General features: G+C 35.0%; 1 protein-coding gene across 1 annotated transcript in view; it reads left to right on the top strand.

Moving 5' to 3' along the window:
* Window positions 1–27782, top strand: part of CFAP54 (cilia and flagella associated protein 54) — a 111116-nt gene that overhangs the window by 53596 nt on the left and 29738 nt on the right. The window contains exons 31-52 of the mRNA XM_069773479.1: window positions 497–623; window positions 1508–1619; window positions 2579–2727; window positions 4327–4557; window positions 4977–5113; window positions 6843–7024; window positions 7727–7954; window positions 8163–8386; window positions 8484–8625; window positions 10338–10452; window positions 11478–11630; window positions 12156–12353; window positions 13257–13344; window positions 13776–13982; window positions 15571–15637; window positions 17830–18012; window positions 20174–20260; window positions 21289–21411; window positions 23583–23636; window positions 25041–25257; window positions 25670–25764; window positions 27283–27452. Coding sequence (XP_069629580.1) covers window positions 497–623; window positions 1508–1619; window positions 2579–2727; window positions 4327–4557; window positions 4977–5113; window positions 6843–7024; window positions 7727–7954; window positions 8163–8386; window positions 8484–8625; window positions 10338–10452; window positions 11478–11630; window positions 12156–12353; window positions 13257–13344; window positions 13776–13982; window positions 15571–15637; window positions 17830–18012; window positions 20174–20260; window positions 21289–21411; window positions 23583–23636; window positions 25041–25257; window positions 25670–25764; window positions 27283–27452 — 3289 coding nt within the window. The remainder of the gene's footprint in view (window positions 1–496; window positions 624–1507; window positions 1620–2578; window positions 2728–4326; window positions 4558–4976; window positions 5114–6842; window positions 7025–7726; window positions 7955–8162; window positions 8387–8483; window positions 8626–10337; window positions 10453–11477; window positions 11631–12155; window positions 12354–13256; window positions 13345–13775; window positions 13983–15570; window positions 15638–17829; window positions 18013–20173; window positions 20261–21288; window positions 21412–23582; window positions 23637–25040; window positions 25258–25669; window positions 25765–27282; window positions 27453–27782) is intronic.

Here is a 27782-nt window from a genome sequence, read left to right as displayed (position 1 = left end):
CTGCCTAAAATCTAGGCAACGCAGCTCCACTGCTGCAATGAGAACTGTGTGATGCTTGTACACTAATGTGACTGTCACTGAGAAGAGCAGCCTAAGTGAATAGGATGCAGTTACTGTGTTTATACTTTATTCAGGCATGTGTACAATTAGGCATGTTGAATATTGTTATAAAAATATTTTTTGCGTTATGTACTGCATGATACAAAAATAGTTTCAAGCCAGTTTCCTCAGTCCCTAGAATGTTTGTCATTCTAGGAGTATAAATAGAGTGAACTTGTGATTCTGGATACCTGGTCACAAGAAGGAGTATTTAGCAACTGCTGTTGCGTATCATGACCTATCTGATTTTAGTATCAGTATGCCTTTTCTTCATCAGCATGCAACATGAGATAAATATGTGCTTTGAGACATACATAGCTGTAATTATAGCTGAATTCAGAAACCTGTTACAGCATAAATACAAAACCTGTGTTAATTATTTGTTACTTTATTGCAGTGATGAAATTCAGGAAGAAATCACGTTTTCTTGAGTTCTTTGTTCAAGTTTTGCACAAAATCCTGAATGAAGAGAAATTTCAATGTGTTCTGGAGTGGGCAGGCAATGTGCAAGTTTACTTGAAGAGGTAGATCTCTATTATAGTAGTAGTGAAAAAATACTACTTAGGTTCACCAATGTCACAGTTACAGCAGAAACTGTAAATTGTACCTGGTAGAAGACCCATCTGGAGCCATTTCTATAGCTCCTAGTCTGCAGAAGTTTCATGAACACAGAGGATTATATAGCTACAGAAAATACTGTATTGTGACCTCTTTATACATGGAGACTTCTCCCTTGGCTGTATGTGTTCAAAAGTCCTGTCTACCATTAGCAGTTTCTAGGATTTTCCTTTTCACAGACACCACTTGGTAATATGGCCATTTGCATATTGCTATGAGGCAGTGGGATAACTTAGAGAAGTACGTTGGGTTAAATCAAAAGCTGACTGATCAGGGCCTACTGTAGTGTCTAAAAAAAAATTCTATACTGAAAAGATAAGCAGAACCAAATTGTAGACACTTACTTAAAAGGATCCCAAAGAAATTTAACTATAACTTTGTTAAAAACACACACCAGTATTTCTAAAACTTGAAAGGCAAATAATCAATGAAAAGGAGATACATTATAGGGAACAGGAACTGCTGTTACAAAAGACCAAAAAATTTGGACATGAAGTTCTTTGCAGAATCCCATAGTAGAATTTGGGTAATGAAGCAAACTGTTTTGTTTTACTAGGAGTTAGGAAGGTGAGATAGTTACTGCCTATAAATTCAGATTTCTATAATAAACCTCCAAAGTGAGCACCTCCTATTTTCTGAAGGAGAAGAAGGAAAGAAAACCTGCTGAATTTAAAACTCCCAATGAAATAGGAGTTGTATGTGCTCTGCTCTACCTGTTCCCAAAGATAACCGTTTAACTATGAAAAGAGTTTAACATGATGATGATGATTTTAACGTTTTTGTTTGTCAGGAGGAACGACCACCTTCTCGGTATCAATGGAATTTCAACACAAGAAACACTTTCTCCCACTCTGCCAGAAGGCACGGATAGATACAGTACAGGAGTTGTGGAGTTTCAGAAAGTGAGTTTTATTTTTCAGGAGTTATGTATGTCTTCACTGGGCAGCAATACCATAAGCACAAAAATAAATTTTTAAAAGCTGTCTCATAAAAACCTCAGCTAGAGACATGCATAATTACTAAAATTTGGGATACAAACTTTAGTCCTCAGCTCACCGCAGCACGCCTAAAACCAGGAAGAAATGTTGGCATGGGATTTATCTGAAAGACCAACAATTGTGAGGAATTTGAGATTAGTCAGAGTAATGCATTCCAAAATCAATGAAAACTTGCCTTTCATCAGATCCCTTTAAAAAACCCCAATATGTTAATAGAAAATGCCTTGGGTACCATCACATTAAGAAAAGGAGATCAGTTTAGGCCTTTTGGTACAATACATTGTACTTACATTTTTTTCATGAGTAGTTGTTCATGAATAACTCCTTGTGCAGATATTCTAATTGCACAATAAAGGCTTTTTGTACAGAATTCTTTTAAAATAAATTTTTGCTTTCATTAGAAGGTGAGAATAATCTTAATGGATTTGTATTGTTTTGGAGGAAGAGTTTTCTTCCTCATAACCCTCTAGTAATGCTGTAACACTGCTAGCATCTGAGATAGATTAGGAAAAGGGTTTTCTGTCTCAGTTTTTGCATTGCAAAGTTTTACTATTTATAGTAATAGGAAAAGAACTATTGTTATTTTTGAGATGAACAACACTGGTATATGAAAGAAAATATTTGGGGACCTGGCTGGCTTCTTAGTGTCAGGCATTTGACATATACCTTCCAGAAAAATTGTAAAGCTTTCTGGAATATTAAATATTTCTTTTGCTGTCTTATTTTGACAAATAGTTCCAGAATTTATTTTCTGTTCTGTTCCTGCATAAACCAAACTGCTGTATACCTCAAGTAATTGATAATGTAGGTATAAATAAGTATTTGAAATATATTTAAGATTTTCATGGAAGATTTTTTTAAAGAGTATGGAGACCTCACCTTTAAAGAAACCAGAGGCATCAACTTTGAAGAAACCAAGAAAAGAAGACTTGAGTCCAATTCGAAAAAGACAGACTCTTAGACAGTATTTCATGAAACATCCCAACATAATGGAATCTCCAGAAGCACAAAGGTAAATGAAAACAAGTTGTCAGGTTCATATACAGAATAAAAATATTTTGTCTGAAATTTAGTTTACAATTAAGAATGTATTTTAAAACTTTTTTCTATCAAAAGGACGAATTTGTTCACAGTCCACTTACTCTTCTGTTTTAGTTTGGTATAAAATTGGCTTCCACTCAAGAGAACAAAATCTGTCTCATTTCTATTTCAGAGAATAACTGTTGAAGGTTTTGAAGTCTTTGTATTAATATTCAAAGACTGTATTTCAGTTGTGTTAGCCTGAGCATGTTGATTCGTCATGGTGGAAAAGCTATGTTAATCTGCATACTATAATGCTTTTCAAACTCTGTTGAGGAGCTTACCTGTTAGAAATCTAATAAAGGATGTTTATTTGTTCCTGATGTTCAGGTAGTTTCAGAGTGGTTTTTGTTATCCTTTTGCTAGTCTTTTTGGATTTTGTGTTCTGTAGCTTATGGAAAACTGTTTCTTGAGAGAAACAAATGAAAATTCATTCACCTCTTCTTTTGGCAGATAATTGTATATATTTGGTTAACTCGCTAGTAACGGTACCTTCTGATCTAGAAGAATTTGTATTATTGATTACCTGGTGCTTTGGTCACTTATGCTTCCAGCAATTAGCAAGTAGAAAACTAGAAATAGCTGAATATAAGCAATGACATAGCTGATTTGGGAAGTCTTTTAAATAAAGAACCTCAAAAAAGTCTGCCCTACACTATCTTTTAAATATTTACCTAAACCGTCCATTTTTCCTCCTCGACAGAAAACACCTGCCTCGCTTAACGTGTTTTTCATGGCTTTCAGTGGGAGAGAGGATGTTTAACTTATCCTGGGCTTTTTGGTTTTTCAGCTACTCTTTCATATCTTACATGATAACATTGCTGTATAATACAGTCATCATTGTATATGGTATACTGTTCTGCCCATGTTTTAAAGGTGGAAAACAGGCAGAAAAATAATTTAGATTGATGAAGGGATCAGTTTGCAGTTTCTAAAAAAGAAAAAATGAGATTTGATTTGACTACAGCACTGTAGGTGTGCCAGGTAATACAGAATTGTTTGATCTGGCAGAGAAACAAACAAACAAAAATCTATGGCTGGAAATTAAAGCCAGGCCTCCAAATTTGAAATAAAATGTTTTCTTCACACTGAGGATGATTAGCTACCAAAACACAGCAATAAAAAGAATGATCCAAATTTATAGTATAATAGTAGACCCTCCATCTCCTGAACAGGCTGTGTGAAACATATTGTATTTGCTATAATAATCTGTTTGGATGATTCAGGTACAAAAACCTTCAAACACAGAGCTAAACTCTTTGTAAGTACTAAGACAAATATCTTATGGAAGTTGTTAAAATATGAGCTAGGATTTAGTATGTTTTAAGTGCACTTAAAGAGGGAAAACACAGTTGCTTTTCTTGATGGCAGCAAAAATCCTTTTGCTAGAAATACGTCACATGCTTCTGAGTTAATACAAGTCTGTGGATATGCAATGGGATACTTCTGTGTGCCATTACCATGATTTTCTTTTCTAGAGCTTAAAGAAAACACAGTTTCATGTTTTGCTACTTCATGTATTTTGGTTTAGGAAATGCAAGAAAGAGTTGCAAAAAGTAGCTCGTTGCACCTTAGTGGTACTGCTGAATCCAATTGTGAGTAATTACTTAAACCGAAAGAAGTTTCATCAAATATGTCTTGAAGAGATGCCCTGGAGGTCTCAGATGAATATCTATCTGGCAGTTGCACACTACAACTTATTTAAAAAGAAACTGGAAGAGCAATATAACATTGGAATTTGTGGTTCACAGCATCTGGACAGGTATACCTTACTTTGTTATTAGTGACTGCTATTAATATAGGTTATTATGTTATTGCCATTAATGCAAACAGATCTGAATTACAATATCATCAGTCAGTTTGTCATATGAACAGTTCAGCTTCCAAATGCAGATTGATTTAATATGCAACAAGTTTTGCTTTCCATCATATGGCTGGTGACGTGCACGTTTTTGGTTGCTTGCTTGCTTGACTGGTGAGATGAAAGTTTTGAAATATACTATACTGTGCTATTTTTTGATTCCTTATAACTTTTGGCTATCATTTCTGATTCCTAAAGCTGCTGGAAAGTAATCAAAACTCACTTTTGAGAAATTGAATTTTCTTTGTATATATAAAAATCCTTTTTAATGTTATAGCTGGGGTTTTTTTGTGCTTTCTTCTTTTTCTCCCTTTCTGCAGTTACAGTATTTTGGATCCTGAATTATTCTCATTAAGTAATTCTGGCACTGTAGTGGTGAGAGAAGCTGTAGAGAGTAACATGAGAACACCAATTCCTCCTCTCCTTAAAAAGTCAGGAATGACTGAAGAACAAACTCGTAAGAAATTCTAAGGGGTGAACAACTACAATCAGTTTCAACTTAACTTTTTCTTTCTCTTAATTTCTGCCTTGACCTCCATCATTAGTCCTCCACATCACCTTTGGAAAAACACTCAAGCCTATTCAAAGAGAAGGTGTTTCTGGATTTCGAGAATGTCCTCCGTATTTTCTCTTTTTGGCATACCTAGTCTAAAAGAAGTAATAGTCAATAATGGGGCATTTATAATAACTCTGAGCATTGTTTATTGTATGGATAAATATGTTACTTTTTATTAAGTGGTTATTCTTTATCTTTAGGAACAAGTTTATAAATTTTAATAAATCAGTAATACTAGCTTTTGGTTTGCAGAAGCCACACGACCTAGACCTATTAAATTCATAATATTCCAGATTATTCTAAATGCAATGATAATTGTGATCAGTTTCTGTGGTTGTTAATTGGTCTGTAGTTTCCTTTTGATTTCCTAACAGGTCAATAATTTTCTGGGTAATTCTGTAAGTCTTTCTTAAAATGTTAGACTGAATTTTTTAATTATCTTTCAAATTTTAAGTAGAATAATTTAGGTTTCCTTCTCTACTGCTTGCTCCCCAGAGTTTTTCTGTAGCAGAGGCTGCCTCAGGGTCAACTTCTACCACTTTTACTTCAATTCTGTCTTTCACATTTGACAGTTCTATCATCCCAGCTATTTTCATTAACATCCTTTGAGGTTTCAACAGGAGCCAAAAGGCTCTTCTCTGTAGGTAACTGTGAAATATAGGACTTTGATTACCTCAGATGTTGGTGATAACATACAAGTCAATGCAAAGCAGTCCTCCTAGCCACCATAAGTTCAAGAAGAAATCACAAGCCTGGTCTTTCAAGTAGCGCTTGAGGGAACACATTCTTGCCACAGCTGTAGAGAGCAAAATTCTCCTATCATTCCGTGTAGGACTTCCTTAGGTAGGAATCAACCATCCTCTTTGCCTTTTCCAGGGAGGTGTGACAAAAACTAGCAGTTGAATTAACTGGTTCTCTTTGCAACAGCCTACTTTTAGTTATACTCATTTGTCTTGATACTTACAAGTCACTGAGAACTGAGTCACTGAAAGTTGCTGAAAACTTATGAAAATCCTGTTTACTACCTCCTAGCCTTTGCGGCAATTCTGAATGAAAGAATTTCATGAAGTGTGTAGTTTGCCATAGAGTTCAGATACTGTTTAGCTTGAAATTAGTTTCTGCCTGAAACCTATAGTTCAGATATTACTGTATCCCACTACCATGAACCTTTGTCTTTCACCTTGGTGGATATTTGGTATTGAATAAAATAATGAAGCAATTCTACACATACCACAGAATTTGTCAGGAATCTTCCCTTCTTCCTAACTTCTCCTTTTAAGAGGCCTCAGTTTCAGAAAGGTTCTTGGGAGCTTGCCACACAGTGATTTCTTCCTAAAACTTAACTTCTATGAGGGTTGTGTTTTGGCTTTGAGGCTGAAAACTGTTTGGTACACATTATTATTTTGCTCAAACTTTTTTTTATCCCTGCTTCTCCCAATGCTAAAGTAAAAGCATCTTATATTTTAAATATCATAACCTTATAAATATGATAACCTTCACATTGGCATTTCCTAACATTTAAGTGTTTAGCTGCCACAGGAAAATCCTAGCTGGCTGATAATATTTTTTTATTATTATTATTTTTTGAGAACTTTAACTCATTTTTAACCAGTGAACTTTTTGTCTTCAGGCACAGAGAAATCTTCTGAGCAGAGCATTAAACTCGGTGGAACAGATACTCCGCAAACTCAAACGACAAACGATACAGAAATATCCGTCTCTTATTCCCCCAAAGAATACAACCAGTTTCTGCCAAACACCATTTTATTGCAGCATTTTACAAAAATCTTTTTGCATTTAAGAAGAGCGGTGGTAAGATACACTTTCTTATTAAACATTTTATTTATTACTAAGCATTGCATTACAATACTTACTACTCTCTACATTTAAAAAACCCACACTTCAGAAACTTCATAAAAATTTCAGTGGGGAGAGAGCAATGATTTCTCATCTTCCGCAAAATATCCAAGTGCAGTGTATGAAATGTCAGACATATCACCTATCTTAATGCATATTTCTATCAAACATATAATAATTTTTATAAATTTTTTATTTTTCATTTAGTCTTTGTAACTTTCCTTCTCATGTTTGTTAAATCTTTCTGAAAATACTTGCAGACTTACCTTTCCCTTTACAGGTCTTAGTGAATGTCTCGGTAGTATAAACAGAAGGACCAGTGATTGAATGGAAATGCAGACTGACTACTCCTCCCATAAACCCTTCTAAAACCAAGTAAAAACACATATATAGGTGGTGTGAATTAATTTTTATTTCTTATTCTCACACCAAAAGCAACAATTAAATTCAATTATAAATTAGTGCTTCTATGAAAATTTCCAAATTAAGGTTCTATAATACTTTATATAAATTCAAATATTGAATGATTTGTTATTAAGGATGATCCACAGACTTCGATTTTGAAAGATTACTTATACCCAAGCTTTGCAATAAAAGAAGGAAGCTTTTAATTTCTTTATTTCCAAAGTGTAATTATATTTTGAATGCTATGAATAGGTTCTTGCTCACCGTGGTGGCCACTGGACGTTGCTTCAAAATGCTTGTCGAGAACTTTGGAACTATACTCAAGAATTACAGTTGATTGCTAACCACTCACATTCCCATACGGATGTATTTCCCATTACCAGGGATTTTCTTAGGAACACCATCTGGTTGCCTTTTTATTTGGCATCAGACATGATCATTGATATGATAACTGAACTACAAGCAAGCAGGTCTCTTAAGGTAAAAATTATTTTTATTAAGACAGTATACTCTTTATTATCACATCTTCAGTAGAGAGAGTTTTCTTTCTCCTGCGTTATATTGTTACCTCCAAGTTATTGTCTGTAACAAGTTTTTAGAGGATTACAGTATTTTCTAATCTTTATAATTTGATTTTTCCTAAAAAAAGTTTGAAAATAACAGGTAGAATAATGTTTCTTCACTGTAGATTGTGGATCCTGAAGGAGACTTCTGCATTCCCAGTTGTTTAGGAGGTATTATGGATGAGAATGGTGGTTCTAGTCTCCATCCGCAGTCTCCCCTGGATGACGTGAACGTGGTTGACTTGAAATGGATATGTAATCTGATTCTTAAAACAATAGAATTGTTATATCAAATGAAGAAGTGGGAAGCACTGGTACACATAGCTGTACAGTTTAACATATTTACACAGTAAGTTACACCAACGCTAATAAAAAAATAAAAAGCAACACTATGTAGTTAAATATACTGTTATTTTGCTTAATTAGTATACTTTGCTTTTTTTCAGTGAGAGATACACAGAACAAGTGAGTCCGCTGCTGGTATATGCTCAGAGGCAGCTGCTGGAAAGGATACAGCAATTCCAATTCAGTGGCCCAGACAGCCATGAATCTCGTTTCATAAAATATCTGTCTGATAATGCACAAAAGGTGAACCACAGATTTCTATTTTGGGCACTGACTCTTAATGTGAACTAAATATGGAGAAGTACTTTCACTGATTAGATTAATATTTTTTTCATAATGTTCACAAATAGTAAATTATAATGAATTAATGGACATAATTGGTTGAATTGCATGAAAAGGCTTATGTGACGTGATTCCAGCAGCAGCAGAGATCTGGACTTGATGACCCAGAGAACATTTCTTCCATGCATAATGTACCCATTCCATATTATGAGCCTAAATCTAATTTCATGTTAGTTCTTGATGCCGCTCTTTTAACCTGAAAACATTTATTTGGATATTGTGCAGTCTTTGTGATTAATTAAAGTTAAATACAAAGAGATTGCTTTGTTTCTGCATTGGAATGCTGCTTCTAATGACCAAAATTAATCAAACTGAGTTGACCTGAGCACTGACAATACCAATAAAAAACTTGAAAAACTTGATCACCACCAAAAAAAAAAAGTTCCTCATTAAAAGCCATGGCTCTATGTATTTAGTAAACTGACATTGCCACTTGGAAATTTTTCACGGAATTAGCTATTAAAAATTAGGATTTTCCTTTTTTTTAACCTAAGGTTTATTTCTAAGAAGTTTTGCTAAAGTCAATCGCATTGATATTATCAATATCAATCGCGGTTGATAATATCAATTGCGGTTGATATTTTTAATATGTTTCTATTACTAATATAAACACAGGACTTGAAGGAGCAGGGGGGGAAGTGGGATCTGGAATTCCAAACGAGTTTGTTCTGAACACAAACGTGGGGTTCAGGAGCCACTGCCTGGCCTGGAGACAGCACGCTGCTGCCCAGGGCTTGCAGGGACTCAGAAGGCACCCCTGGCTTCCGAAGGGCAGCTGGGGCGCTCCGTCTGGTCTCCCGGTAAGGCTGTTCCCTGCTAACTTCTTTCAGGCTCTGCCCTCGAGAACAGAGTCCTTCGTCTAAAAAAAGGGCAGTGCGGCAAACCATCACATACTGCTGTTATCTGAGCAATGTGGACAATTAGTCATAGTTTTGAAGGACAACTTGCAGCATAAAGACTAATGTTAGTTAATAGTAATAAGGATCGTTCAAAAAAGACATCATCAAGTTAGAAATTTGGAGGGTATGGCTACATTTCACAATGCAGTGCCATTCAGAGAGTCTAGAACTAGCTCTGAATTGGTTCTTTTGCTTCTGAAGTGATGTAGCTACATTAGCAAAATAAAATGTCTGTGCTGGATTAGCCCTTTATAGAAGTCTGGAAGTTTGCTTCTCTGACAGGGTTAGACTGCTGCTGTTATCTGCATAGAGCTGTTTTGTATATCCCTATGCAGCAGCATTACATTGTGCTTTACAGGCAGTGTGCTCTTCAGGCATGCTTATACTGATAGGTTCTTTGCAAGTATGCATTTATCCACGCAAAAAAATGTGAAATATTTGCTGAACATCTTGTTGCTCGTGATTATGGCAAATACCAAATAAGATACAAGTTTACTTCATTAACATCTGAACACTTATATCCAATATTTAGCTGTTGTGAATGTTTCACCTCTTACTGACAAGGGTACTAGTTATGGGTCATTGGTGTCTTGGTAAATTAGTCCTCTTAAATTTTGTCATATGACTGAGTATTTAGATACTTAACTGTAAGCACCAAACATTGATTTTTTCTGAATATTATTCAATTATTATGAAACAAACCTTGCTTTTTAGATGAGTTGCAGAAACTACATAGGGCAGAAATTACAGCTGCCTGTTGTCCATTCTGATAGTGAACGGATTTTTCCTGGATGCTTTTTCTATCCTGAGGTGAAAAATGATTACACAGGTCAGAGCACATTTCAGTTTCATGAGTTCTCTTTTCTCCCAAACCCTTTCCTTTTTTTTCATACTGGGATATTTCTTTTTTCCTCCTTATTGTAGGTCTTCCACTGCTCCTACAATCTGTTTCTTCTAATATAAACTCAGTTTTGTCTTCAGATTATTATTCTTGATATTTTGGATGGGTAATAATGTTGTCAAGACCTTTCCAAATATATTCAGACTGTATCTGAAAGCAGAGAAAAGCAGTTGTCATACAGATGCCAGATGACCTACAGTATGTTGAATGAGCTTGGTGATCTTGGCCCAGTTTTCCATCAGTATTGCTGGATATTCAGCAATATACCCAGAAGTTAATGTGAGCATGCACTGTTATCCATAGAATCAATAGAAAAACTGAAGTGAGCTATAAGGTGACAAAACACCTCTCTTACCCCCAGTTGTTCTTTTCGGTCAGGATTAAAATGTTATAGTCATTAATGGAAGTTTGTAAAGCATAGCTCCTCCTATCATAGATATGTCAATGCATTGCACACAAGGCTTTGTGTTGAATTCAGCTGAGGAAAGTCATTAAACAATAAATAATGCGGTATGTAAGGAGAGCAGGTAATATTATGCATTCAGCGGAGAGAGCATGCCAACTGAGAGGTTTAGTCCACAGAAACTATGGTAATTGTAGTAAATAGGATCGGCAGTTGTAGTAAAAGATTTGTTTCCAGGCTTCAGACACCAGAATTCAGAGCAGAGAGCTGAGCTGAGGCATGCCCAGGGCAGATGGAATTCAGGGAATACAGATGTGACGTGACAACTAAAAGGTAACAATGAAAAAGATGTAAATGCTCAGAAGTGTTCCTGGTGGTTAATAATTTTCTTTAATTCATAATCCAACAGGAAACAAAGGTGACAATTATGTTAATCTATTTTAGTTTTGAAGTTGTGGAATTGTTTAAATATATGTTTTGCAGGGTGATTTACTAAAAATATGTATTTATGTAATGCAAAATTGTTTCCATAATTATTAATTCCTTTTAGATCACAGTCAAGCAAAAGCCCTAGTTCATGTACCTCTTGATGTGAATGATACACTGAAATGTTTTAGAGAAACTCTACAAAAATCTAAATATCACAGCAGAGCACTGAGACACAGCAGAAAACTGCTTTCATTATTTCTTGCACACACACAAGGTGAGTTATTTATTGTAGTGTTTCTCACTTAATAAAGTGTATATGCAGTTAAAATAGTAAAGAGTGAAAGGAATAGATTTTTTTAATTCAAGTTTTAGTTGTTATTGACAATTAGAAAAAACATAGAATATAAAGTTACATATGACGTTCTTTAAGCACAAGCTCTAAGCCTGATTTCCTATGATTTGTGTCTCACAGTTGGATGGTAAATTTTTTTGTCATGCAGCTGTGTCACTTGTCTCTCTGCAGCCAAACCTCTGTCAGAGGACTGACTGGCAGATCTTCTCAAGTTTATTTCCTCTAACAAAGCACATATTTTCATTTGGTTGCACTGACCAATGAGTTATGTCCAATGAGTTTAATTAGGAGACACGCAGACAGAATCATAGCATAGGAAACCGGATAAAAATAGAGTACACAGGAGTTGTATATTTGTTCGAGTAATGTGGTGTGGAAATATTTGTGGTGCTGGAAATAGTATAATACTTTTCCAAACTGATCATATAAATCACTTTTCTGGTCTAGAAAATGCTGGAAGAGCAATCAGCAGTCATATCTCTTCAAATAGAAGGCTGGAATTTAATGTGGGAGATGAACTGATATTTCTACCAACACCACGTGACCTTTCTCAAGAAAAATTTAATTTCTCCTGTATGGTTGAGAGTAAACCCATACCACAGTCACAGCTTTCAGTAATTATCTCTTCCTATGAACAAACAATTGGTAATTTTTTTTTTCATAAATTTCTGTTTACAGCTAAGATGTAATATCATTCTACCTATCTGTGTTCACATATGTTGATTCCAGTGTTATTTTCCTCTGTCAGACAGCAGTAACTGTCTGAAAGCTGGTTTCCAGAAATAGACAATCTTCTTTCTGTTGATTCAGAAAATCTGCATTAGATCCTAAACAAGCCACTAGTTGGTTCATAACCTCTACAGTTATGTCATCTTACAAAAAAGCATTGCTTCAGTGGTGTTATACTGATGAATCCCAAATTAAAAATCTGCAGTGTAATGTTTAGCGGATTAATTTTAATTCCATGATAGTGGGGTTTTTTTTCCTACCAAACAGACCTTTTGGATTCTGTGCATTTGAAAATGAGACCTGGTTGCGTGGCTTACATCTTACATTCTAGTAGGGCTTTACTCATACAGTTACAGCTCAGCACTACTACCTGGTTTGCCGTATGACAAAATAGGTGAAGTGTAGCAGGTCAACAGATGCCGTAAGTGGTTTTATTAGAAGTAAGGGATCCAGAAATGAGCCAGGGATAGGGCTACTGTGCTGTATGCAGGCAGTGTTGTTTAGCAGGGCCAGTGGCCTGCTTCCCAGTTTATCTCTTGAAGAGGAAGAAATTTGACAGGTCTGAAAAAACAAAAATACAAAAGTTTAGGTAAACAGGTCCATAAATACAACCTACTCTAGTTTTTAAAGTTACTAGAAATAAGAAATTTTATATTTGAAGGTAAAATATACAAGCCTAATAAATCTTTCAAAAATATTCATGCATTGAATTACATGTGAATGCATGTCTACTTCTCATACAAAATTTGTTCACGATTCAGTGACTGATTTAATGATGTGACAATATTTTTTTCTAATTGATTAAAAAATAAATAACAGGAATCCTTGAAATAAACAACCAGAGAGACCTCAAAGTTCAGGCTCTACATGAACTTGGAAATCTTCACTTTTACGCTGGAAACAAAAGGTATATAGTTACTGGATTAAAAAAGAGCATTGTTACATTATTTTTTAATTGGCATTCATAAACCCTTCACCTGTCTTGTAAGTTCTTGTGCTGTCCTCAAGTCCATGTAACTTCTTTCATCTAACTCACTATTAGCTATATTTTCAGAGGCTTTTGTTCTGGAAATTGTTTATTTTTCTTAGCTAGCTAATTGCAATTAAGCAAATTAATTAAGCATCTCTCTGTGTTTTTAAGAAGTAATATCTATTGCTTGACAAGTCCCAGTAAGTCTGTTGACCAGGAATGGTATCTTTTTGTATTGTAGAAACTGTAATTCAGTTTTTGACCTAATCAGAATTTCTTATATCTCATGCAATAAAGGTAAAAGGAGGTGAGTCTTCCACTTTGGAAAATGTCAGCAATATGATGAGAACATTTTTTATGTGTTACAGAGCTGCTTTTAAATATTGGTGTCAAGCCCTTGATGAAACACTCAACACTGCTGATGCTCTTAACAACTGGCAAGAGTTAGGTTTTCTAAAAAATGCTACAGACTGTTTTGCAGTTGGAAGATCAACTGATATTAGTCAGAAATTTCTTTCTCGGGTTGGCGTTTGGGGATGTTTACATGCAGCTGTCTTAGTGGCTAAGATAGCTCAGTAAGTATTTTATCTATATATGTACTTCTTTCATATTTTAAACAAATTGCTCATCCAGGACAGTAAGCAACTTGAAACTAAAGTAAAACCACTAAGGAGTTGCTATAAAAAAGACTCATCAAAAGCAGAGGAGTTTTTTCTTTCAGGAAGAAAGTTGGTCTTTTGAAGAATATTGTTTGTTCCCTTTTCTTGAGTGCTCATCTTTGATCGTAATTGCAGCTGTATATTATATGGAGAGATCATTGAAATAAAATGATAAAAAGTCATAAGCACAAGGATTTTATGGTCATATTGATTTTCAATTGAAATATCACATCTCCCAAGTCATTGCACATATTAAATATTAATGTATCTTGAGGGCAGATTTACTGCCTAAAGTACTCATTTTCTGGTGAATTACAACTAAATGAAATTTGAATTACTGTATTAAAGTCTAGCATCAATAAATATTTCTGTCCAGTACTCCTTGACTGCTGGTAAGACACTATGGATGTAATTCTGAGCTGTTTCTCAATGTATTGTATAGTATAAAAATGTACAAAATATGAAATTTAGAAATATCTAAACCAGTTCTAAATGACCTTAGAAGCATTATACCCATGAAAGGGCAGAGCTTCATCTGAGTTACCTGTCTTACCTGAGAAGCAGGTCATATTAATAGCACTGTAAAATATCTGTAAACCAAGGTAGCTTTGAAAGTATTAGCATGGGTATTTCAGGATGAAATGGCATTGCCACATTCAGAATTAGCACCCAAGAGGAAAAGGACTTTAGTTTAAGTCGATCCTAAACCACAGCTCTTCCAATTCTGAGCTGTGGTGCAGTCTTGGGTCCCATTAGGCAAGACCCAACCCCTAGCTGCTTTTACAGGGGCTTGTGGCACATATTTGCTGTACTGTGTACTATCCCTTTACTGCTAATATGTGCATTCCAAATCCTGACAGGGATCTGGAGGGAGCTATCCTCTTGGCTTCTCCCTCAGGCAGATCTTTTTCTATTCAGACCTGACTTGGGCTGTTAAACATCTTTCCTTTGAGTTGCTCTTTCTAGAGCAATTTAGTCTCAGGCTGTAAAATGCAGATTAAAGGTTTCTAATATTGTATTAAAGATTTCTAATATTGTAGATCTGATAAGTACCCTACTACCCAGATGGTTTAAAGCTCTGATGAAGTACTGTGTGGGATTCATTTAATCTATCTAGACATCTACCATGTGAAAGTCCACAGGTGCTAGTTATCTTAGGCTTCCTTTATGGAAGGAAATCCACTTTTAAGGTGTGAGTTGCTTGACCTGCTTTATCCATCTAGTTTGTTCTGAGATGAGTTTTGCATTTCGATTGCCTGTTTCTCTCCCTTTACTTTAAAGAGAATCTAGACAACACTCTTTTTATTTAGGTCTGTTTTTGGTCAAATGCTTCTTTCTTTGCATGGCATGGCTGAGCACCTATCTACGGAACAGGCAGCTGTTTTCCAATATGGAAAACATCTAGATTATGTTAGTATCATTATTATACTAAATAGAAAAAAAGAGTTTGACTAATTTGTATTGATGGGCAAATTCCTATTTCTTATTATTTGTTGTACTTTAGGTATATAACAACATCAAAGATGAGATTAAGAACTAAATACTGCTATTTTTCTGCTATACTTTTTAAGGTAAGAATACAACTTCAGTTAGAATTTGTGAAGTTGACAAATTGCTTCTAAAATTTAAATCTCAATAACCCTCTATTAAAATATTTCTCTTTTCATTTTGATTCTAAAGGAAAACTGGAGATCAGAGGTAATTGACAATTTATGCACATAAGATTAGATGGTTTTATTCTCTGTTTTTTAACATTATTCCTGTGTTATAGCCTAAAAATTATCACTTCAATAAGAGGCTAGTGTCGCAGAGAAATAATGAAATACTGAAAAGTGAATATGGCTAAAATATTTGGCAGTCAAATACATTTTTCTTCTCTTGAAGTGTTCTGCTTAGGAAGAGCTGGATGGCATCAACAATAGCAGAGTGCTCCCTCTCAGATCTGTACAGAGTCTTCACAGATTGTCATAAATTTTCAACCAGGAGAACAGACTCTTCAGAAAAAGAATTTTTTTTAATCTTTTTTAGCATTGAAAGATACTGGTTTGTAATACTAAAATCTCAGCTCTGTAGGAAGTTTGCTCTAAAAATAGAGGATAGTCAAAATGATTCAGTTTTATTTACAAAGAAAATAAGATCATTAAAATTAAATTTGCAAACTTTCCGAAACCAGCTATAGAGGAAAAAAGGGTTTAAGTTTCCTTCTTTTAAAAGGAAGTTTTAAGATACCAGTAACAAAAGTGATACAGGAAAAAGAACTGCAAGTGTTCTGGCAGTCATACTCCACTGGGGTCAATGCTTACTCATCCAAGCACAGCGTCAGGAAGTTAGCTGGCTTCTTCCAAAACAAACCAATGCCACTTTCTAACATCTTGTGCCAGCCATGGTTGTGACTGTGTGACCTGTGCTAGGCTATGTTTAAAACCTCATTAAGTTCAGCAAAGGGAGAACAAGTTGAAGAATTAAAGGTAAAGGAGAATTTTGACTAGCTTCTAGCACTGTAATTGCTGGTGGTACAAAGCTGAACAATTTTGATTTCTCCTTTTGACAGAAATAGTAGTAAGCATTTGCTCCAGTTGTATAATGGTAGAAATAATTGTGACTGGGCTGAAGTGGGTCTGATATTAATTGGGATAGGAGCAGCTTGCAGGGCGAGTGTCTTGAAAAATATAATCAATTACCGTCACTGTATCTTGCGAAGTTCAAGCCCATAATTTTTTCCTTGATTTGGAAAGCTTTCCTAACCTTATTTAAATTCCATCTCTGGTATAGGCTGTAGGCTTGTTAATATCTCAGATCTGAGTATGTAAATGCATATTTCTCTAGCATATCATTGCTAATTACAGCAAGATAAACACAATTGGGAAGGAATATCCAACATCAGAGACCATGTTAGCACTCCTCCCTTTTCAAAGGAGGAACATTTAAGTTACTTCCTTAAAGTTCACATCAGTTTTAAGTTATATGATTTAAGCTGCACTAGCTGACCTAGTTAAAGGTGTAACTAGGGTGGAACTAGTTTTTAACTGGCCTTAAAGTCAGCAACTCTCCCAGAAACAATGGCTGAGGTGATGACAGGGCAAGGACTTACAAGTAAAATCAAACTAGCTTTCATAGCTTGTGGGGAAAATAAAAAGATTTTTCTTCTTATGGAAGACATTTTCCATGAAACATCTTTGGACTGGTAAAGAAATGTTTGAACACACCCCCAGAATCATCTCAAATTTTTCCTATGCATTTTCCTTGACTATGGAGATGCTTGAATAAATTATCAAGTTCTTTCTGTCTGCTGATCAGAGGCTTATCCTAAGAATTACCTAAGAAGTCTTTGTGAGAACCCCTAGTGATTTATTAGGTTTTTTCCAGTGCTTCCAGAGATTTCTTTGGGATGCTTTGACTTGGAATCTGAGAGAAATGCTATTTGCTCTTTAGGAAGATTTTTCATTATCTGGGGAGTATGTGCTGAGGAATCTTTCATGATTATTTTTCTACACCTAGATTAGTTTTTCTCTTGCTTGTTCTATGAAATACTGTCCTTAGACTATTTACAGCCTGTTCTTTTTTCCTCCTTCAAGTTCACACATAAAGCATTTTTTCTAAAACAGATTTTTCATGGGTTCATCTGGAAAAAACTGGATACTTAAGACATTGACTGAGTTTCATTTATGAAGTCATTTATGAGTCTCAAGGGTTGAAGTTTATTATAGTGTTTCACTAATGCCTATATTTCTTTTCACAAGTAGTTCATTATTTTTACTTTCAGACCCTGTTTAGAGTTTCTCTTCCACATCCGACATCTGACTGTGACTTTGCACAATATGAAACAAATATGCTTATTCCTGGTATTGACTTGTTCTCTGATCGCTACAGAGCTGATATCTCTACTGTAGTTGCAAGTCTGAATTTTCTTATGTTTGAACTACATTGTGCAAAACAAAATTTAATAGTAAGTATTATTTTTATACTCTGGAAATTAATTTTAAGATGTTGAGTCTTTTTGTGTGTGTGTGAGTGTACTTATGAGATACCTCAGAAGCTCTAACAAAATACCTGTATGGTTAGGTTCTGTGGCACTGCGATAGAGGCAAGGTATAACTTGCTGCCTACAATTTTTACAATATAGAGGATACTTGTTTATTCAGGAAGATGACAATACATGGTCCACTTAGCTTAGGCACTTCAGAGGAAATTTCCTGTTATATACAGTTTGAAATATACAGTACTGAGAATTACTTTAAATGCGGTATGTCCAAAATGCTTTCAATAATTTTACTTACACATTCAGTAAATAAAAGTCCCTTCTGCCTTTGCCCTTCTCACATTCTCTTATTCTTCTGTATGGAGCGTTTTTACAGCTTCCCTCTTATGTTGATCATGTGCTTATTTCCTCCATTTAATGACTGACCACTTCCACTTTAATAGAACTTCTTTCAAAGGTGCAGTGCTGTACATTAGAATAAATAGATGGAATTGCTTACTAGTACTGAAAAAGGTGCAATTCTACCTCTGTTCCTGTTTGGGCCTGTATGCTCTAACAGAGTTTCATGTCAGGCGATTATTGTATACCTCTATAAATCAACTCTCAGCATGACAGAAAACTCCCCAGCAGAAAAAGTAGATTGTTTTCTCCTGCTTTAATGAGTCGAATCCACTTATTGAAAAGTCCTGCGAGTGGCAGAGCCAGTGCAAGGGAGGGGAAAAGATCACGTGGCTGGCGGCAGGGGAGTGAGAAAAGGTCGGGGTGGAGATGGAAGAGGAGTTAGAGAGGAGGATTGCACCCTTTTTGTCAGCGAGCCATTCGTTGCATTGATTTCTTCTGGAACTGCAGGCTAAGTGTCGGTCTTACCGCCTGTTGTTGCTTCTTCCCACCATCCTGCTTTACTGGAGTTCACTTTGTTGTTGAGCTTTGTCTGACTGCCCTCGCTATGGGAGAGCAAGTGAGATCAAGGAGCAGTTACCGGGAGGCAGGGACACTTAATTTCACTGCTTGCTTCACGTGGCCGTGCACGTTTTTGATTCTCTCTACACTTGGACTAGTAGAATATAGATCCAGGTCATAGATCGTGGTCAAAGCAATTGCAGTTTCAGCAGGATGAGAGCTTCATTTCCACTGAATGCTTAATGTGTGGGGATGTTTTGGATGGTGGGCACTAAGTTGATTTGACACTTAAATCAAAATACATCAAGAATCAAGTTTTATTAAAAATAAAACTTCAAAGACTAATTCTGTTGAACTACCTCAAATATCAGTTGGAAACTGTATGGGTACAATCAAAACATTTGCCTTGAGCATTTTTAATCCAAATTCAGAAGTATTAAGCTACTTTATGAAAACTAAAAGTGCTTTTGACAAAAAAGTAACAATGCTGTTAACATTTTCCAAGCTCGGGGACATTTTAAAGTGAAGAAAAATGTAAAAGCTGAACAGTAATTAAATTTTGGAATTTCTTCTATTTTCAATAAACAAATACATCTGTTATGAAAGAATCTGCTTTTTCTGAAATATTATATAATAATAAATACAGTGTTTGTATACTTTACTAGAATTCAGTTTTAAAATGTTTTTTGTTAGTTGCGCCTACAAAAACTTTCAATTTGAAATGAATGCAAATAAATTTGTCCATAAGCCTCATCACCATCCAGTTTATTTTACAACTGGTATCGTTTGACTTAGTTGCAGGATTTTTTTGTGTTTATTTTATAAAGCTTACAGAATTCTATTATTCTGTTACTTATACTGAAAAAAATATAGCATCAAAATGCAGACAGTTTTAGAAATTCCTTATATGAATATATTTCCAGTAGGTTTACTCACTAATGGTATAGTAAAAAACCCTGTCTTGAAGACAGGGAATAATTTGGGGAAACTTCAGTTTCTACATTGTGAATCACATACAAGGTAGTATAAGGGGCTAGCTTTAGCTAGCTGAAGAACTTTTCAACACATTCATCCTTCATAGAGCGTAAGAGAAGTAGTGGTGGTATGTGGCAGTGAAAGCAGTACTCCTATATTATCTACATATTTGTGATATATAATTGCAGTGTACATTTCTATAATTGTACCCTTTATGACTTTTATAACTAGATGACCTAATATTTTCCTACAGATTTTACCATTGTTCACATTATACCAATACATTGTTTCTGAGATTTGTAAGGACCCAGCTAAGTGTATTGAAGGAAGAATCTTCAAGGTAATCAAACAAACTTTCTTTTTATGACAGCACATTGTATTTCAAATAAGCATTTCACTTCTTTGTTTAATGTAGTAAATTTAATATTTCCTCATATATGACTACTATGAAAAGTAATGCTTTAAAGTCCAGCTGTTGCTTAGTGTTTCTTAGCACAATAGACTGTAGAATAGGACTACTTTCTAAATGCAATTATTATTTATATTCTCAATTTTAGTAGGATGTAGAGTTATTTATACAGTTTTACGGTTCATGTCCTACAGAGACTGTTAAGTACTTTCATCCTTTGTTCCTATTCTCCATTTAATGAGCATCCTCCTTAACGATACTATCATAAGATTTTTCCTCTCAGATCCAAACTTTTTACTTGGTAATTTTTTATCTTGTTCCACTGTTCTTTTAAATGTTTTCTTAAGTGCAAAACATAAATGACTTTTTGTCTACAATGTTCACTTCTGGATTTATCAGTATCATGGTGGAACCAGGCTGTCAGACTTCTGGGAACAGACTTGTGTCATTTCACTAATGTTTGCTTGTTGGTTTTGTTTTGGTTTTTTTAATCCCTTTTTTTAAAAGGAATCTAACTTGAAGTAAGAGTCAAAGTATTATTGGTTTTAGGTATTTTCAGGAAACACTGGTATGGGTTAGGGAGAGTAGCTGACTACTGCAAGACTAAGATGAATAAAATCTATGAAACAGATTTTGATAAGAGGCTGATCTTGTACTGACGCTCAAAGCTCTAGCCAGATGAATTAAGTTCTTTTCCTTTGTCAGGAGCAAGTTTTTGAAGAATACCTTTTTGGTTTTTTTTTCACTTTTGTTTCTCAAAGTGAAAGACCCATCTTTGAGATTTCACTTATTTACTATAAAATGTCAAAGATTTCTTTCCATTGAAGAACATTCTCCATCAATGTACTACTACTCAGTAGCCAAATCCACTTGAAAACTACCTTTGAATACATTTTATTTTGAGCAAAAAGAATAACTGAAAATTATTTACATCAAAGGCTGTGTTATTTTTTTCACAGGTTAAAGTACTTACAGATATAGGATTTTTTACAGAGGCCTTTCATGAACTGGCTTTGCTTAACTGTGGAGAGAGAATTCCATGGAAAATACCTGCAGGATACAGAAAAATTGAACAAATGAAGGTAAACAGCATTAAAGTATAACATTGAACTGTAACACTCAGTTCTCTTCATGAAGCTGCACATACTCCACATCTGCACGTTATTACATATTCCTAAAAAATTCCAAATTTCTTTCAGTAGGCAGGTCAAATAGTAGGCATTCAATGACATTAATTTCTCTCACTGAACAGCAGGAACAAAAATAAACTTTGAAACCTGCATGCTGTCTGTTTTATACAGTAAGTGATGCAAATATACTGCTGGAAAAATAATGAGTGATTTCATATGTAGACCTAAAAAATATAGATAGAGTTCTTGCGTCATTAATGGCAAAAAAAAAGCCAGGAGCAGGGTAGCTGAGGGGGAGCTGGAGACCGGCCCTGCTGCGGCATCACTGGGGCAGGGACTGACGGTCCCGGGGGGCTGACATGGGGTCCTGGGACCTGGGCAGCATGGGGAGAGCCCCAGGAGATGCTGGGCAGTAAGAGCTATTGGTGCCCTCAGAGCCTTAATAGTCACATCGCAGCAGGTCAATCTCTCTGATTTTCTCCATATTTGAAGCCAAATGGTGATCTTACCTTGACCACTAATGTGCTACAGGGTTATAAAGCTGTTAACGATTGACCTGGGCTTCTTTGTCTTACCTGTGAGCATACCTGTGCAGGCAGATACAGTCCAGAGCTATCAGGCAAGCCTCCCCCATAACAATTATGTAGCCTTTCCTTGTTTTCCAAGTCCATACCAAAATAATCTAATGAGTTATTACTAGACAGATGTAATTAAGGTCTCCCTTACCTGGGTGGTGCTTTTGGGAAGGTGTCACCCCATGACAAAGTATGTGTGCCAGCACTAGGGAGCTAATTAATAAGGGGATAATTAAAATTATATTTATAATAGTATGTCAAATGTTTGCATTTATGAAAACAGAAATATGGACAAGCACTCCTTCTAGAACAACCTGCAGTGGTACTAGGTTTTAAATTAAACAGGAATTTAATAAAAGTAAAATTAAAATATTTATCAAGAAAGATGACCTTTTTAATTTGCCAGTGACACTTTCATACTAACTGCATGGGAAGATAAGAAACTGAAATCTAGTGTTTTTCCTTAGAGCACAAGCTACATTACATTTTCGCTAGGTTGAGCCATTAAGGGTTATCAGCATCCTCACTGGAGTTGCTTCTGCGAAGCTTTCCTGTTCATGGCTACAGTAGAATGCATTTACTCCTTACTGCTGCTAGTCAGGTTAAAATGCATCTTTAAGTCGTTTCCTTAGTCTGTATATTGTCTGAGGAGCTCACAGAGTTAGGCTGAGGTCTGGTTGATTTGTGACTTGTCTTTTTCTAACTGGATTCACACGTGAGCGTTTGGGTGAACAGCAGAGGAGGTTCAGCATTAGGTGTCTGGCTAGAGTGTGACGCGTGTAGAAGCCAAGTACTTGCTGGTCTTCCGAACAGCTCTCAAAATAAGAAGGACCCATGTTCCAGGGAATGATGGAGATGATAGAGGGCTACATCTGGAGTACCGAATTAATAAAAGAGTCAATAAAAACCCACATAGAATCCAAGTGACGGTTGTGTGTAGAGCTCTCAGTTATGACAAAGGCTGGAAATGATCTTTACCTCTGACTTTTCCTTCCCCTCAGTAGACTGATTTGTCTCCTGATGAAAAGGAAAAGGGTTTTTGAGCAAGGACTAGAATTAGGATTAGGGTTCAGAAAATTGAAACATATATAAGTGAAGAAATAGTTGTTTTAAGAGCCCTCAGGGACTCTGAGGTCTCAGGTTGATCTTGGCTCGTAGCTCTTGTTTTCATTCCATTCACAGATCTGTGCTCTGATCAATAGCAGAGGAGGCATGTGCTAAATCTGGAGTTAAGTTTGGGATTCAGAAATGTAAAGAACAGGAAGACAATTGATGGTTGGTGTCTATAGAGCTCCTAGAATTTGGAAAAGGATTTCCTTTCTTCAAGTTGAATAGTCCTGGTGAACGGCATAGGTAGAGGGATAGTTTTGGGTCTTAGGTTATGGTTCAGAAACGTAGAGCCTGTAGAAGCCAAGTAGTTGTTAGTATTTTCAGAGCCTTCAAAGTATAGTTGGAAATGCACTACACTTGTCCACTGCTCTGCTAATGCACTTATTTTATACTCATATGGTAACACATTACTTATTTTTGGTTTTGTCCATTTTACAGGCCTTACTGAAATTTGACTCTTCAAAATCTCTCCTGACTGTTACAAATTTACAGGTAAAAAAAATCTGAAAGAGCTAAAAATGTTATGCTAGACATAAATATTTATTTGTCTGGCATCAATTAGAGATTATTTGGTTCAGAAAATATACTTGTTATTAGTAAAAACCAGTAAATAGAAAACATACTCTCCTCAACAGTTTACTATTTCCTAAATTTTAAATTTTATGGCTGACCTTTCAAGGGAGAAGCAAGTACCATTATCACTATTTTTCAGATGAGAGACCAAATATGCACAAATCTGTGACTTGTCTGTGCAAAGCATACTGGTAGAATTATTCAGGTTCTGTCATGATATGTAGGGTCTGGTGTTTATCCTGCTAAAATACCAAGAACATCAGTCATCTAGCCTTATAATTTCTATCAATCAGAGCTGTCCTCATAGATTTGTCCTAATTCAGAATGGGGCTGAAGTCTATTTCTGGGGGAGGGAAGGTGAATCTGTAAACCAGTTAATGAACAGTCATTTCTCATTTTAATTAAAATCACATGTTCATCAATGACTTCTTTTTTGTTTTTCAGTTTTAATCATTTTTTTTTTCATTTGCCTTGTCACAGATCCATTGAGCCAGTAGGGGTAAATGTTAGCAGAATGTGGAAAAGAAGCTGTACCATAAAAACAAATTGATAAAGTAGAAAAAACCCCACTTTTTTCCTCCACTTTTCTCTCTTTTGTTTACAGTAAGCTTGTGTGTCTCCTACAACAGTCGATATTATAAGACAGAAATGAGATGTCTATCTTGACAGCTTTTGATCTAACTAGTTTCAGATTTATTTTGAAGTTGTGCTTTATATTGAGCTTTTGATTTGAACACTTCACAGTCTATATGGGGCTCTTATTGGTCTCCTTATGATTTTGCAAAGATTTTTTGTAGACTTTCAACTTCTAAATTTATTAATCTAAAGTGAGAATATTAAAATCAAGATAAAACAAGGGCGCTATAATGAATAACAAAAAGATTCTATGAAATATGCTACAATGGTCTGATACAAGAATTTTTTTCCTTGCTTAATCCTTCTAGTTAGGGTAAATTGTAGCAACAGACTTTCCTTTGAGTTGAGATTTCTGAACTACAGATTTACCTACATATTTTTTTGTGACCACCTTAGCTCAAAGGGTGCTATGGACAATGCAGAAAACTAGAACTCAGAGTAATAGCTATAACTTCATCCCACCTTCTAGTGGAAAACTAATCACTGAGGCTGTAGGAGGTGCTACTAAGGGGTGAATTAAGTTTGGAAAGGAAAACAGTAAGTCATCCATAATGACTAAGACCTTAGTACTAATATTGATGTTAATTGTTGATAAACATTGTTACTGATAGAAGCAGAATATGCCTTGAACAAGAAAAATGTAAAATATATCATTTCAAATAGTCCCAATTGTTAACTTTTTTGTAGGTACTGGAAGACATATTTAATTGGAGTCTGTCTTTAACAATGGTGCCGCTGTGCAACCAACAAATTATGAATAAATTAACCTTAGCTAAAATGCATTTCATCATTTGCCTTTCTGCCACAATAAATAATATACCTGAAAAAGTGGAAAAACACATCTATTCTGTTGATAACAACAGCTTGAATGAGCCAAGCAGAATTACAGCATCACATGTAAAAGGTAATTACAAGGGTGGTGGAAAAGTGCATTTATTCTACAACTTGTTTCAAGCATAGATTTTCCACTTTTAACTCCATATGCATTAACATGTCATATTATAAAGAATATTCAATTAAAAGTTGCTGGGAAAATAAGTCATTATTGAAATAATAAGCATTAAGATTTTTGAACTTTTTTTTAGCTAATATCTCTAATATTATTAGAGCTGTATTCCATTCTTCCTCACTTATTTTGATATTGAAAGTCCCATTTATAAATAGAGAAAAAAGGGGCATATTCATCAAATTACTGAGAATGCTTTGTCTGAATCTATTAACCTAGAATCATAGAATCATTTAGGTTGGAAAAGACCTTTAAGATCGTCAAGTCCAACTGTTAACCTCTGAAATTTCATCTAAAATGTATTTTACAGTTGAAACTGATAAAAATTCAAGACAACAGGAACAAAGAGGCACAATGGTGCAGCTCGTTGACTGTAAAGATGAATTAAATATGGCCATGCTGAAGGTAATTTGGGGTTTTAGGAAAAAAGGCATAAGAAACTGCAGATTGATCTAAAAACATTGCTAATGCTTTCAGTGTAACAGAAATTATGATGGGAGGATGGCATGAGTAAGACGACTAGAAATTTCTCTTTCTAATCTGATTGTAATCTTCCTAGCCATACATGAAGTCTTGGTGTTTTGGTGCAGTTTTTCAAACGGTCTCCCTGGGAAATATTGTCATGATCAGATCTCAGTATGACTGTTTCAGCATCAAGGGTAAAGACTGAATGGGATTTCAAGGATAAAATAATTTTTCAGAGGCTGGCGCCTGTACAACATGTCAGAGACCCTTTGATGGGGCAGTATGCTCTACATATAAATGGAAAACCATTCTCTACCATATGTAAATGTGACAAATTTTTCATGTTCCTCTTTCTGATACTTTATTTTGGAGAAAACTTACCACAGCTTATTAGCTTCTTTGTTTGGAGGGAGTTGGTTTGTTTCTTTGTTTGTTTCTTCATTTCGTATTTGTTTTGTTTAATTGTAATTCATGCTTGGCAGTTTCGCATCACAAAAAGACCAAAATTGAGGGCTGACATACTCTTCTTTCAAAGGCATCTTCCACTTTGGACGTATCTACTTTTGGCCATTGTTACAAACAAAGTAATGTACAAAATACAGCTGGAGAAATGGAGGATGATTTCGTATGGTAATTGGTATATGCCATACACTAGAAACTTGAAAGTTGTAGTATAGCTTGAAAACAGCATCTTGAAAATAACTAGAATAGAAATATTAAATTAATTTGAATGGGGCTTGTTTAAGAGACATATTTTTTTACCCTTCTGATTTTTCTTTAACCATTCTATTCTTTTGCGTTTTTTTGGGTAGAGCTCTGAATTCATTGAGGAAACTGGTCAAAAAAAGATATTGGATGATGCAAACCGTTGAATTATTTTTGAATTCTGCTGAGAGCTCTGTGATTGAGATTTTATTTAAAATTAACTTTCTTTTAGATTTGGTTTTTACAGCTTCTTACAACTTTGTTTTTTGGAAAGACTGTAAATTGCAGTTAACTTTCAGGATACATGCTGCACTCAAGGATCTGTCAAAGTATAGAAAAGAATGTAATACTTGAAATATGTTTGATATTGTATTTTAATATTGTATTTTATTGTTTAAAATTACTAAGCATAGTAAGAAGTATAGAATAAAATTACCAAGTATAGCTGTAAGATAATGATAAGAATACAAAATTATTGAGTAATATTACTAAGCCTTAAAATATGTAGTTAAGCATAAATTGCAATAGTACAGGTACAGTTAAGATGTTGCTACTTTCAGCACATTGAATCTGTAAACCTGAAAAAAGCAAAATTAACCTTCCATGCTATTTATAGAAAAGGCTTATTGTATTCAAGTTGATTTGGTTTAGGGTGCGATGGATAGTAGGCTATAAGAGAATAAAATACTTTTAAAGAAATTTTTATTTCTTTCATTATTATTTGAAATCATACAATACCGTGTTCTTCTCTAGGGGATTTTATTGACAGAAGCTGAAGAAAGTCTTAGCCATCTTGTGCAGAACATACAGGACAAATACGAAGGGGAGGTATCTCGGTGTTCTGCTGAAGATTTAGAGGCTCTTACTGAGGCCAAACTTCAGCTTGCTGCTATTTCTCAGCAAAGGCATCAAGCAGCTTTCAGGTAAGTAATATTATGAACGCCCTTATGTTGCACAGCCTTGACTGCAGAAGATTAAAAAAAAAAAAAATCCAGCAATTTTTTCTTTGAATTCTTTACATCTACATTAATATTCTAAATCTTAGTAACCAACCATAATAACCCCAGTAGTATATCTACAAATGTAAGTTACACTGGAATTTCATTTTTTATTATTGCTTTATTTTACTTTTTAAAAGATCATCAGTTATTGGCCTATGATTTCTCTGAGGTGCTTTTGTGATAGTGTTATACAAAAACAAAGAAAAAGCTGCAATGTTCACTGTTTTTGTTAAAAGTAAAAGTCTGCATATG

The sequence above is a fragment of the Haliaeetus albicilla genome, chromosome 28 (genome assembly GCF_947461875.1).
Source record: "Haliaeetus albicilla chromosome 28, bHalAlb1.1, whole genome shotgun sequence".
In the NCBI taxonomy this organism is placed as follows: Eukaryota; Metazoa; Chordata; class Aves; order Accipitriformes; family Accipitridae; genus Haliaeetus; species Haliaeetus albicilla.
Note: the sequence above shows the minus strand (reverse complement) of the source record. Positions and strands in the feature narration are given on the sequence as shown.